The following is a 12,326-nucleotide window of genomic DNA, read 5'->3' as shown; positions in this document are numbered from 1 at the left end:
TCCATTGTAGGCCATATTTTGATGAGTTATGGTTTCTTTTGTTTGAAGTATGGGTCCATTTTTTCCAAAGAAATGTCATTGAATAGAAATTCATTTCTGGTAACTTAAGAAGATTTTTCTTACAGGAATATGTATCAAGGCTTCAAGTCTACATGGTGTCTCGCCATGAAGCCTACTTGAGAATTCGTTGCAGGGTAGCGTTTTATCCGATAATACATGTTATATCCAACAGTTACCATAGTAACAGTGCTCTTCAGTTAATCAAATCGAAATCAAGGAAAGTAGTCAAATACGAAAAATTTTCAGCCGACAAATGTTAATGAAATTCTGATCAGACGATTTGTTTTTCTGTTATGATTCATACATGAAATTCATATATCGATATGACTGACTTCGCTTGCCATCCTAATTTAAGCAAAATAGTTTATAAATCAAATTTCAAACTCACTTCTCTGGTTTCTTGACTTCTTCGGTCACAAAAGTAAGACTCTGCCTGAATGGGATATAAAACAGAACGATTTCAAAATTAATTCAAGGTACAACTTACAGCCGGGGCAATTAGAATCAGTGGTGTATCTTAAGAAAAATGGAACTTGGGGTCTCCCTTTTTTATTCGTTAGTATTTTTTCAACAAAATAAGAGATTGTGCCCTTTCCAAAAATCTGACAATAACATTAATTTCTTAATTAAGATTTTCATTATACAGAGTCAGACCTCGATTAATACCCTCTTTAAGAATGAATAAGGAAATGAATTAAACATATCTACGTTTGTTTGCAATAACTAGAAGGGATCTCTGATTAATAATATTATACATGTAATTGAAACTACGTTTATAAACATTTAAATTTACAATACTTCTATCAAATCTTTTATCATATTTCGTCAAATCCCAGGCCTCATGGACATAATCTTCAATAAATATGACATTATTGCTGCGGTAGTGTTATGACATGTGCGTGCACTTTTGCCGGACCTTGATCCGAACTCTAAAAAATGACGGGGATGATGATGAGGCTAAATGAAGATGATAATGATAATGGTGATGATGATGACGATGATGACAATGATGATGACGAAGACGACATTAATGATTGTGGAGGTGGTCTGATGCACTGCTAAAGACTTACCATCCCGTGAAAGACATAGAGGTGACAGCGAATGCTACCATGGGACTTGCCTGATTGGTCGGTAAGGGATACCACATGTTTTCTTTCAAGTTTGATGTCCGTCCTGACATAGAAAATATAAATGTATTTACATGGTGTATTTCAAGAGAGTAGGCTAGGGGTGCACGCTCCCGCTGAGGCAGAGGAGTTCTGACACTGGCAAGCAAAACAAAATTTGTACCCCTTCTGCTTTCAACGGCTGATTTTCACCTCACCAAGATGTGCACCCCCGTAATAGTTCCACCTCCCCATCAAGCCAGCCTATGCCCTTGTATTTCATATCCCATCAATACTGAAACACTACTCAAATATAACGAAGGGCATGGTATAAAAGAAAGTACATTCTCCTCTCCATCAGATCAATGCAGGAAAATACACCGTAAAACGCTGTTGAAGCCCGTCACTCAAACAACTATTGTTTAATGTTTAAACATGTTGTTTAAAGTTTTAAACAAGTTGCTTACAAGTTCCCCTCATTTTGCTAACATTTCCCCTCAAAAAAGTTCAACAATCGTTAAAAACTTTAAACAACTTTTAGGTAGATGACGGGCTTAAACAACGTGCTTAAAATTTTAAACAGCGTTTTACAGGGTAACACTTTCTTGCATGATCCTGTGCAATAATATGTCAATACAGGACTTTCTTTGAATTTATGTAAAGTAATATAATAACGTAATTGCTTTTAATAACCTATGTTTGACAGTGTTTGATGAAACATGACGAGGTCCCTACTAAATTGAAGTTTAGTAAATCCTCTTCACGTTGTCAAAATATCAAATCACATTATCTACAACGGGTGAATTTACTTCGGATGTTCTTAAATCCAAAAACTGTAAGATTGACAAGTTAAGAATAAATCGACCCCCCCCCCCCCAGTGTCAACAGCCCAGTCATCCTTTTCCCTGCAGTGAACTAAATCCAAGCAATGTTGTCCTTTTTTTTCATGTACAGCGCGTCCCAAAAAATGTCCCTCTGACATAGGGCTGGATTAATTTTAAAATGTGGTAGTATTCTCAAATAAATGTTCATGAGTAGAAAGTTCATTTCATGATCTAATTTCTATGAAAATTTAATTGGTCGCGCTTTTGAATACACACTCTGTTATGTAACAATGGTGCATTTTAGCCCATTCCAAGTTTGCAGCATTGATGCATTTCTGCATCGTCTATGGCATGTTAACCCCCATTTTAAATCCAGGATCTGAGCAGTGACATTTCCCTTACCATATCCAGGCTCATCAACTCATGAACTTGGGCATGTTCAGAAGGACAAGAAACATAGAACAAATAAGTTTGTATGATTATTGACAAGGGGAATCATTATCATCACCAACTTGACAGAAAATGGGAATGATGGATGAGTAAAATAAGTTGAAAAAAATAAAGGGGAATCCACAAGTTAATCACCCTATGTGAAGAGGATCTTTACCAGACAAAATCTTGACTATTTTCTTTTAAAAAGTTGTATTGAATTAAACTGACCTCAGTAGCTTATTGATTAAACAACTGGAATGCCTCTGGCCGTCTCACCTGCATCACGCGATTCAACATAGCAGCAGTGCTGACTTTGAAAACTACTATAACTCGCACAAGATGTTCAGTGATACTTGGTTACTCTTATTTCCACGTTTTATGAACTAGACCAATACACTTTACAGAGATAGGATGGTAATTCAACAAATACCCCCAATGTGGCCAAAGTTCATTGACCTCACATGACCTTTGACCTTGATCATGTGACCTGAAACTTGCACAGGATATTCAGTGATACTTGATTACTCTTATGTCCAAGTTTCAAAAGTCAGATCAATAAACTTCCGAAGTTATGATGGTAATTCAACAGATACCCCCATTATGGCCAAAGTTCATTGACCTTTGACCTTGGTCATGTGACCTAAAATGCGCACAGGATGTTCAGTGATACTTGATTACTCTTATGTCCAAGTTTTATGAACTAGACCAACATACTTTTAAAGTTATGATGGTAATTCATCAAATACCCCCAATTCGGCCAAAGTTCATTGACCCTAAATGACCTTTGACCTTGATCATGTGACCTGAAACTTGCACAGGATGTTCAGTGATACTTGATTACTATTATGTCCAAGTTTCATGAATCAGATCCAAAAACTTTTAAAGTTTTGATTGTAATTCAACAGATACCCCCAAATCGGCCAAAGTTCATTGACCCTAAATGACCTTTGACCTTGGTCATGTGACGTGAAACTCATGCAGGATGTTTGGTGATACTTGATTAACCTTATGTCCAAGTTTCATGAACTAGGTCCATATATTTTCTAAGTTATGATGACATTTCAAAAACTTAACCTCAGGTTAAGATTTTGATGTTGATTCCCCCAACATGGTCTAAGTTCATTGACCCTAAATGACCTTTGACCTTGGTCATGTGACATGAAACTCTAATGGGATGTTCAGTAATACTTGATTAACCTTATGGCCAAGTTTCATGAACTAGGTCCATAACTTTCTAAGTTATGATGTCATTTCAAAAACTTAACCTCAGGTTAAGATTTGATGTTGACGCCGCCGCCGCCGCCGTCGCCGTCGGAAAAGCGGCGCCTATAGTCTCACTCTGCTATGCAGGTGAGACAAAAACAGTAATGTAAAACAAATGCAATATTGTTTGAATTAGGCATGAAACAGACATGACCCGGTGTCTCAATTATTGTGCATCTCCCGTTATCAAATATGAAATGAACTGTCAAAATACTGTTTTTGCCATTCTGAACATGCTAAAGGTTGTTATTTGATGAGCCTGGTTAGATCATGGAGATTTCCCTTGTCAGATCTGGGAATTCCTTGGTCAGAATGGTCAAAGGGGGTTGATGTGCTAGAGAGTGCAGAACACACAGCAGTGCAGCATGCATGCAAACTTGGAATGGGCTAAAAAGCACCACTTTTACATAATAGACTGTGTATTCAAAACCACCGAAACGAAACCAATGAAATTTTTGTAGAAGCTAGAACCTGAGATGAGCTTTCTAGTTCCATAAATTTCATTGAGAATAATTTCTATTTTTAGAAGTAATTTGGCCGCATATCAGAGGGACTTTTTTCGGGGGACGCGCTGTAAATGAGATGCTGCCCGCATGTGACGTCACATATTTATCATAACCGATATTCTGAGAATGATTTTCTCCAATGAATGACTATGCTCCTGTCATTATTCTACTTTGTACTTTAATATTATATAGGTGAACTTCCCTTTAAATTTTCTGAACGCGAATCATGAAAAATTAATTATAAGGACTGATCATTCCGCTTTGCCCTTGAATATCCTGATAAAGGTGTCATCTACCTACCGGTGACTATGTGAACGAATCCGAGAGCGATGATAAAAGCGAATGATCCTAACTTGATACATGTCATTGATACCTGAAACCAGGCTGACAAGAGAGAACTGCGACAATGCATCATGATTAGTAAACCTGAAAATAGAAGAAAGCTTCACCCAATAAGATCGCATTACAGCCATTAAGCATGATGGTGTTATCATTCTTAAAACATAATGCAAGTTAAGTCTATTCTACTTCCTAAATTCTATTAAATATGATAAAACATAGAATGTTATTAAAAAATAATTTCTACGTTCTTGGAACCTATTTGATTGATTGTCAGCCTCTCTTAAAGTATTAATTATATTTTGATAATATCCGAAATCCCTTTGGCGGCAAATGTACGTTTAACGTGATACGCGCTATAGGCCTACACTAATACTTTGGAAAGTTATGCCTCAAAGTTTTTCGGCATGTCCCTCCAGGAGCACATCGCAGAAAAACCAAGTTAAAAACAATCCTTTCTTAATATTGTCAAAATCAAAGGCAGTACACGTATAGGCCTACCTAATACAGGTTGAAATAGGAACTAATATTTTAAGTGATTGATATCAATCAAATCAAATTATAATGGGGTATAAAAGACTAAAGAGTACCTATTTTCTGACTTTAGCACACCAATGCTGATTATTCACTCTTAAAAATATTGGGTAAAAATGCTCCATGATGGTAATTATGTATCCAACCAACATTGGGCATTTCTTTTGGGCATTATTATTTATCCAGTGTGATGAAAATTTGCTCACTCTAAAGTAATTTCTGCTTATTTTTTAACCTCACTGGACAATATGCTTCCCGCATTGGGTAAAATACTGCCCCAAATTGGTTGGATACATAATTACCCTCGTGCTGGTTAAAATTTTTCCCAATTTTTTTTTACAGTGTTCGAATTATATCAATACAAAAGAAATCAGAAGTTAAGTTTGTTCTTAGCATGTCAGAGTAGTAGGTACATGTTCTAAGCAAGGCAATTAAAGGGGAAGTTCACCCTGACAAAAAGTTTATTGTAAAAATAGCAGAAAAAATAATAAAACATATTGCCGAAGGTTTGAGAAAAATTCATCAAATAATTAAAAAGTTATTAGAATTTCAATTATTTGATTTGTGACGTCATATGCGAGCAGCATTCCTACATAGCGAATGGTAAAAAATCAATGAAATGTCATTTTCTCAGAAAATTGAGAATGGTTTTCACTGTAACTTTTGTATATCAATAGACAAATCATTTCACACCCGATCATGATAAGAAAACAAAATTAAGTCATCAGGAACCATACAAAATTTGAAATTCATGCATTTTATATTACATAACACATGGGGCAGCTGCTCGTTTATGACGTCACAAATCCAAAATTTTGAACTCTAATAACTTTCTTACTCTTTAACGGATTTTCCTCAAACCTTCACCAATATTTTTTACAATTTTTTCTGCTATTTCTACAACAAAGTTTTCTTCAGGGTGAACTTCCCCTTTAATGCTTACGGATTTGGCGTGTTCATCCCTGAAAGGATTTGTTGCTACTGAAAGGGATTCAAGGTCCAGGGTATATAAATAAACCAAAGGAATGATAGATAAATCCTGGCAAGTGACTTTGCCTAGCACTAAGCAACCATTAAATTGAAAATTGTGCTGATATTATTAGCAGACTGTAAGGACAATGATATAAATATTTAGTATAATTACTCACATATTATGAGGGCTGCGACAATGATGACAAGCGGTGAACTCCTGTCGATGCCATCACATCGTCTGCACACCAACTTAAGAAACTGGACTCCGCCCATCTTCCCAAGCGCCGAGATCGTCGCCCCAGAACCCATCACCAGTCCCATCCAGACCTGCATGAAGGCGGGCATGGGCGTGGGAAGGGCGTGGTAGAGGTACACAAAATCTCCACCCGACTTGGGAATGCATGTCGCTAGCTCCGCGTAACACTGCGCCCCGACAAACATCATCGCTCCAGACGAAATCCAAACAAAAAGGGCGGGAATGAGACCGCCACAATTGATGAAAATTTCCCTTACTGAAAAGAGCGAGCCGAAGCTAACGAGGACCCCCAATAGGATCGCTGTACAGTGCAAGGATCCAAACGTTCTTTCGACCACGAACGATTTATCCTCCGTTTTTCCTTGATCAGATTCTAAATAATGATTGGCATTATCCTTGGCATTTCCATCGGGATTTGGTCGACACTCGACGTCGGTTTCTTGTTGTGAGTAATCGTGTTCGATAAGCTCCAGGCCACCTGTCGACGTCGTACCATGTCGCTTTTGAAGTCGACGTAGACTGGATGACAGTGATGTCCGACGGTTGAATTCATTTTCGTTTGAAATCATTTTCACTATAGGATTCGATTGATATTCTTCCTCTTTTCTTTATACAAGAGATTGAAAGATGCGATCCATATCCAGGCCTGTCAGAGCTTTTCCGGCCGCAAGTTATTTGGCTTTACGAATAAAATCCCGAAACTGATTGTAAATCGCTAATAATGGCAATTTCTCCTCATTAAAACACGTTTGATGAAAAGCACTAATTTATGTGAGGCAAATAGAAGAAAAGAATGGCCGGGTTAGTAAGAACGGAACTCATTACACTTTAGTTTCTTTCTTTTTTTCTCCCAAAACTATGTATATTCATCCACGCTAGCTCCAGCATCCATGTCGGCTTACGTTGCCTCAACCTCAAAAATCTTCGCCAGTGCACTGAGAAGTCAAAAAAAAACTTACGTCGTAAAGAGAACATGAAATTCCAGGTAACTAGCCCGTCTTTTGACATTTAGTGACTATTCCATGATGAGTGTTTTCATAATAGATTTCATTTCTGAAATGAGGAACACATGCTTGAATTGATGATGTGTTCGGATACCAGTCTTTCTCCTGAACGCAGCGACTCATGGCTCGCATCTGCTCTTTCTGTGAAAGATCCATCGCTCCCATCTAATTTTCGTTTTATTTTGCCCCCCCCCTCTCTCTCTCTCACTCTTACACACACACACACTGCCACCCATTCCTCTCTCTCTGAGTTTGGGGGGCCTGGGTATTTGAGGGGGGGGGGGGTGATTAAGACAACCTGAATATTGCGTAATTTACTTATTATTATCATTATTGTCTTCTTTATTGTTATTAATAATATCATCATCATCGACACCAGTATCATTACTATCATTTTAAATGAATGATTTAAAATGTAACTCAGTAGTCGGTAAATGCTGCCATACGCTCTAAAATACTATTTCTCACATTCCAATACTTTCTCGCATATTTCTGTCCGCGCTTGCCCCAAACATTTTCTTAGCTTTCCACCACCCCCACCCCCCCCCCCCCCACTTTAAATATCCTGGTGCCGCCACTGATGAAGAAGAAAAATCAGTGGCTGGAAAGATGATGAAGTTCATCATCGACGAATCGAATTTTGAATTGTGCTTCAAGCTCCTTGAAGAAAGACCTGTAAGAAGTAATTCGGAATGGACTAGGAGAAGAGGGAGAGAGGAGGCGAGAAAGAAAGAGATTAGTTTCGTTTTAGCATGGACCTAAGGGAAGAAAGATCGGGAGATGGGGAGAGACGAGAGAAGAAGGCGTGGTCTGCAGAATTGGGGATATGGAATCGCACGGTGGGCTCCAACACTATATTTCGAACGGTACGTCACGCTGGCACTCAAGGCCTCCTCCATGAAAATGGCCATTAATTGACATGCTCAAGGGTTCTTCTTCATACTTGTTTCACCCCCCCCCCCCCCTCCGCCTCCCCGTCTCTCTCCCTCTCTCACTCGCTCTCTCTCTCTATCATTCAATGTGGTCTTCATAAACACACCCATTTCCTTCTTATCCAGAACTATTGTGAGTCAACTGGGCGATAATAGAAACAATATAGAGCGTTCACATAATTATTATTATGACTTCACTACTCATCGATTGTTCATATTTGTGCATCTACAGTTTCTTGATGCATTCTACCATCAAGGAAGGAAATCGACATTGTTTGCTGTGTCTTCGTAATATAGTGGCAGTAGCCTATATTACGAAATCGAACGCTTCCTTGCCACAACTATATTTTAACTATAAACCATCATAAAAATTAAAGAGTGTTACACTTTTCTTGAACAATCAATAGGGGTGGTGGTCTAGTCTGCAGGCGCAGACCCCGATTTGAACTTTGATCAACATTTTAGTGTTCATAAGTTCAATTTATTTGTCTTCCAACTTTGAATTTGAATAAACGATAAAACAAGTATACATAAAACAGAGTATGCAGAAAACATTGTTTTTTCAATACATTATTCAGCTTAAGACAGAAAAGAAATAATTTTAAAGGAAGGAAGTGTGCCTCCACGCAAAGACTAGCACATACAAAACTTGCTGAGCGAGAGAGCCTTCAGTACACGAGGCATGATTAGGCTGCACATTCAGACCCTTTGCCCAGCAGACTAGTGATGGTCCTCCCTGTCGATCATAGCCCGTCTTATCTCGGCGACCTGAAGGTTTAAAAAAAAATGGAGGAAGGGTGATATCGGGATAAAAAATAACACATTGGGCTTGCACTCATTTGCCACCGCTGACAGTGTGTGCTCTCCCGGTGTTCTTTCAGATGAGAGTGACTGAGCTATTTTCTGCCCTGAAGATCGAGCAATATCCTCCGCTTGTATAGCGAATGGCCTATTATAGCATGGACCATGCATGGGCCGAGTACTACAGGTCCATGAATAGCCTGCAGGCACATACCTGTCCTCGGCTTCAGGTCAGGTGAGGTCGCACGCGACAAAACGACTAGTTATCGCCTGTTACGTAACACGATGACAGACTCTATTGACGAGTGAGACACTAGCTTTGGACACTAGACTGATGCACGCATAAACAGATCCGTCATCAGCTTGAGGTCAGGTGAGGTCGCACGCGACAGAGAGGCCGCTATCCCTATTATCGCGGCTATTGTGTAACACGATGATTGACACTCTTGACCAGCGAGACCCTTGATTTATGCCAAAACAGATTTGTCCTCAGATTGAGGTCAGGTGAGGTCGCACGCGATAAAGAGGCTGTTATCCATATTATCGCGGCTATTGTGTAACACGATGATTGACACTCTTTTGACCAGCGAGACCTTTGATTTATGCAAAAACAGATCTGTCCTCAGCTTGAGGTCAGGCAAGCCCCGAGGCAAGCGACAGAATGATATCTATCCACCCCAGGGGGCGGCAGAGCGAAGTTGAAGGGAGGGGGCTTAGGGGAAAAGGGCGCATTTTCATTCGAAAAGGCACTGTAAAAACAAAGAAAAAAAGGCTTATCTACAGTGGCATAATGAGCCAAAACTTTTGAGGGGGTTAAATTTGTCGTATTAAGTAAAATTTAAAAGAAGTTCTTCGCTCGGAAAAATGTTGACCTTTTTTAACGAAAATCAAACTTTGTGATAGAGTTAGACATAATTTAGTCAGAAAATGATTCACCCTTCACCCAAGTTTCACCCTTCTCTCTTTCCTTTTCTCTTTTTCTTGGTCTTGATTTTTTTTTTTGGGGGGGGGGGGGCAAGAGCCCACCAAGACCCCACCCATCTGTACGTCACTGCTTATCTACCCCCACGTACATGACTCAAGAAACTTATGGCACATACTACTTGGTTTTTCCTTCATAACTACAGTAACATGTAGGCGTAAATAATGAGAATATTGTTTTCTTGTTTCAAAGGGGTTCTCGTTAACACATAAAACGGGTCCTTCTCGGGTGAAAGGGCACAGAAAACGTTCGTGGGTGGCACTTTAATTTAGTCAAATAGGGCACTGATTTGAGAAAGTGCACTTACAAGGAGGCAAGGGGCACTTGCTTACACATAAAGCGGGTCATTATCAGGTGAAATGGGCACAGAACACGTTCGAGAGGGGGCATTTTTTTGTAAAAAGGGCACTTGTTAACATCTAAAACGGGTCCTCCGCAGGTGAAGGGGCACGTTCGTGTGGGGTATTTTTCTTGCATAAAAAGGGCATTTTTCTTGCTTAAAAAGGGGATTTTTCAGTACTACAAAAGTGGAAGCATTGGGCCCCCACCCCCCATGATCGCCGCCCCTGATCCATACTATAGGGAGAATTTGGGGGTTGATGCCATTACATCCCCGGATGCCACACCAGTTACCTTATAACAAAACTGATCGGACTCCAAACCTCATGGTCCTGGGAATTTATAGATTATAGGATAAAATGTTAGAGATATGACCCAATTTTTTTTTTTTGGGGGGGGGCTTCTTATTTTTTTACCAAAATCACCTTCAATTTAAGGTTAAAGCCTTTTATTTATCTATTTATTTCTTTATTTATTTATTTATTTATTTATTGATTTATTGATTGATTGACTGATTTATTTATTTATTTATTTATTTATTTATTTATCATCTATCTATATATCTATTAATTCATCTCTTTATTTATCTATTAATTTATTTTTTCATTCTTTTTGGGGGCGGGGTAGTGCTAACAAACCAGCCCCCCCTCTATGAAAATCGTTCCCAAGCCCCTGCAAAACCAACACCATTATATACCACAATCGGAAACAATTGTTTTGGTGACGGCTCAAAGCGTGGCTGACTTTATTTCATTTCCACTCAATATCACGGTCATTATTCAAGGACGAAGAAGGCCTGCTAGAGACCGCAAGGTCTTTAGGGAAGATAAGTAAATCAAGGGAAAAATGACCTCCCGATTGTGATTGTATGCATGGTCTGCCCCCCCCCCTCCCACTTTCAAAACCGTTCCGCGGCCCCTATACTGTGGTTATATTTCGATCGCTGAACTCTTGTTAACATAATACACTCTTGATATTTTTTATTTCATGGGCCGAAAAGTCACCAAATCAGGGGAAATCTTTAATCAGGTCGACAGAACAAGCTTGAACAATATTTTCACTCAATAAAAAATAGACAAGTTTAGGCAAAGGATACTATTGAGAATACCATGTTTGAAGTTGGGTAGAAATGTGTTGGTCTATGAATTCTGCAAGTGTACTTACTGCATGGGTATATACAGCACCGAGAAGTAAAACATACATATCGAATGCATAAAATTAATTATCAGATATAACAAAAGGAATGGTTATAAATAAATCTACAAAGATTTTGTCACAAAATGCATAAAATCTTTATAGGGTGAAGTATTTAATATTTTTTAAAAGATACCTTGTATCAATGAAAACTCTATTCGCTTGAACCAAATTGATATTTAAGTAGGATAAAAGGATTGAATAACATGATGCGATGATGGTATATACAGGAGAAGACTCAGGCCTTGTTCATGATATTGTTGCATCGTAGTACGTATATGTTACACTCATTGTAAATTTTACACCTTGATATAGTTAGGGGACCCGTTAACAATCGTGCTACACTGGGGTCCCAAACCTATTATTCTGAGTTCTTTTATGTTATGTATTAAACTATCATTGTGATTGTCTTTGATCTGAATGGGATAAATTATACTAACTTCTTTTCTCAAGGGATCACAGAATGTTTGTTAATTTTCTTTTTATAGGAGTTAGAATAGAATCTACATCCACACAATGAGTTTTGAGAAAAAAGGTGAATAGCAATTCGTCTACCGCCAACTCGTCCACTGACATGGTCTGCCTTCATTTTGTCTAATGCCATTCAGTTCATCAACATTTCGTTTAACAACCATTTGGCCCAATCATCACTTCGTCTAATCACCATTTCGTCTATGACTTTTCGTCTCATAAACAGTCGGTCTAATATCAATTTTATTTTCATTCATTTTGCACAATTTAGCACTTAGATCAATAATTAGACCAAATGGTATGTGGACCAA

The 12,326-nt window shown here is 38.6% G+C and overlaps 1 protein-coding gene across 1 annotated transcript; it reads right to left on the bottom strand.

Annotated features, from left to right (window-relative positions):
- Window positions 1-444: 444 nt before the first annotated feature.
- Window positions 445-7,188, bottom strand: LOC121406800 (b(0,+)-type amino acid transporter 1-like). The gene is made up of 4 exons (XM_041597670.1): window positions 6,213-7,188; window positions 4,492-4,617; window positions 1,131-1,233; window positions 445-493 (listed from the first exon to the last, which is right to left on the bottom strand). Exons 1-4 carry the CDS (start codon window positions 6,859-6,861, stop codon window positions 445-447), a joined length of 927 nt encoding a protein of 308 aa, XP_041453604.1. The 5' UTR covers window positions 6,862-7,188.
- Between the last annotated feature and the right edge of the window lie 5,138 nt (window positions 7,189-12,326).

The sequence above is a fragment of the Lytechinus variegatus genome, chromosome 2 (genome assembly GCF_018143015.1).
Source record: "Lytechinus variegatus isolate NC3 chromosome 2, Lvar_3.0, whole genome shotgun sequence".
NCBI lineage: Eukaryota > Metazoa > Echinodermata > Echinoidea > Temnopleuroida > Toxopneustidae > Lytechinus > Lytechinus variegatus.
This window is presented reverse-complemented; position numbering and strand designations above follow the sequence as displayed.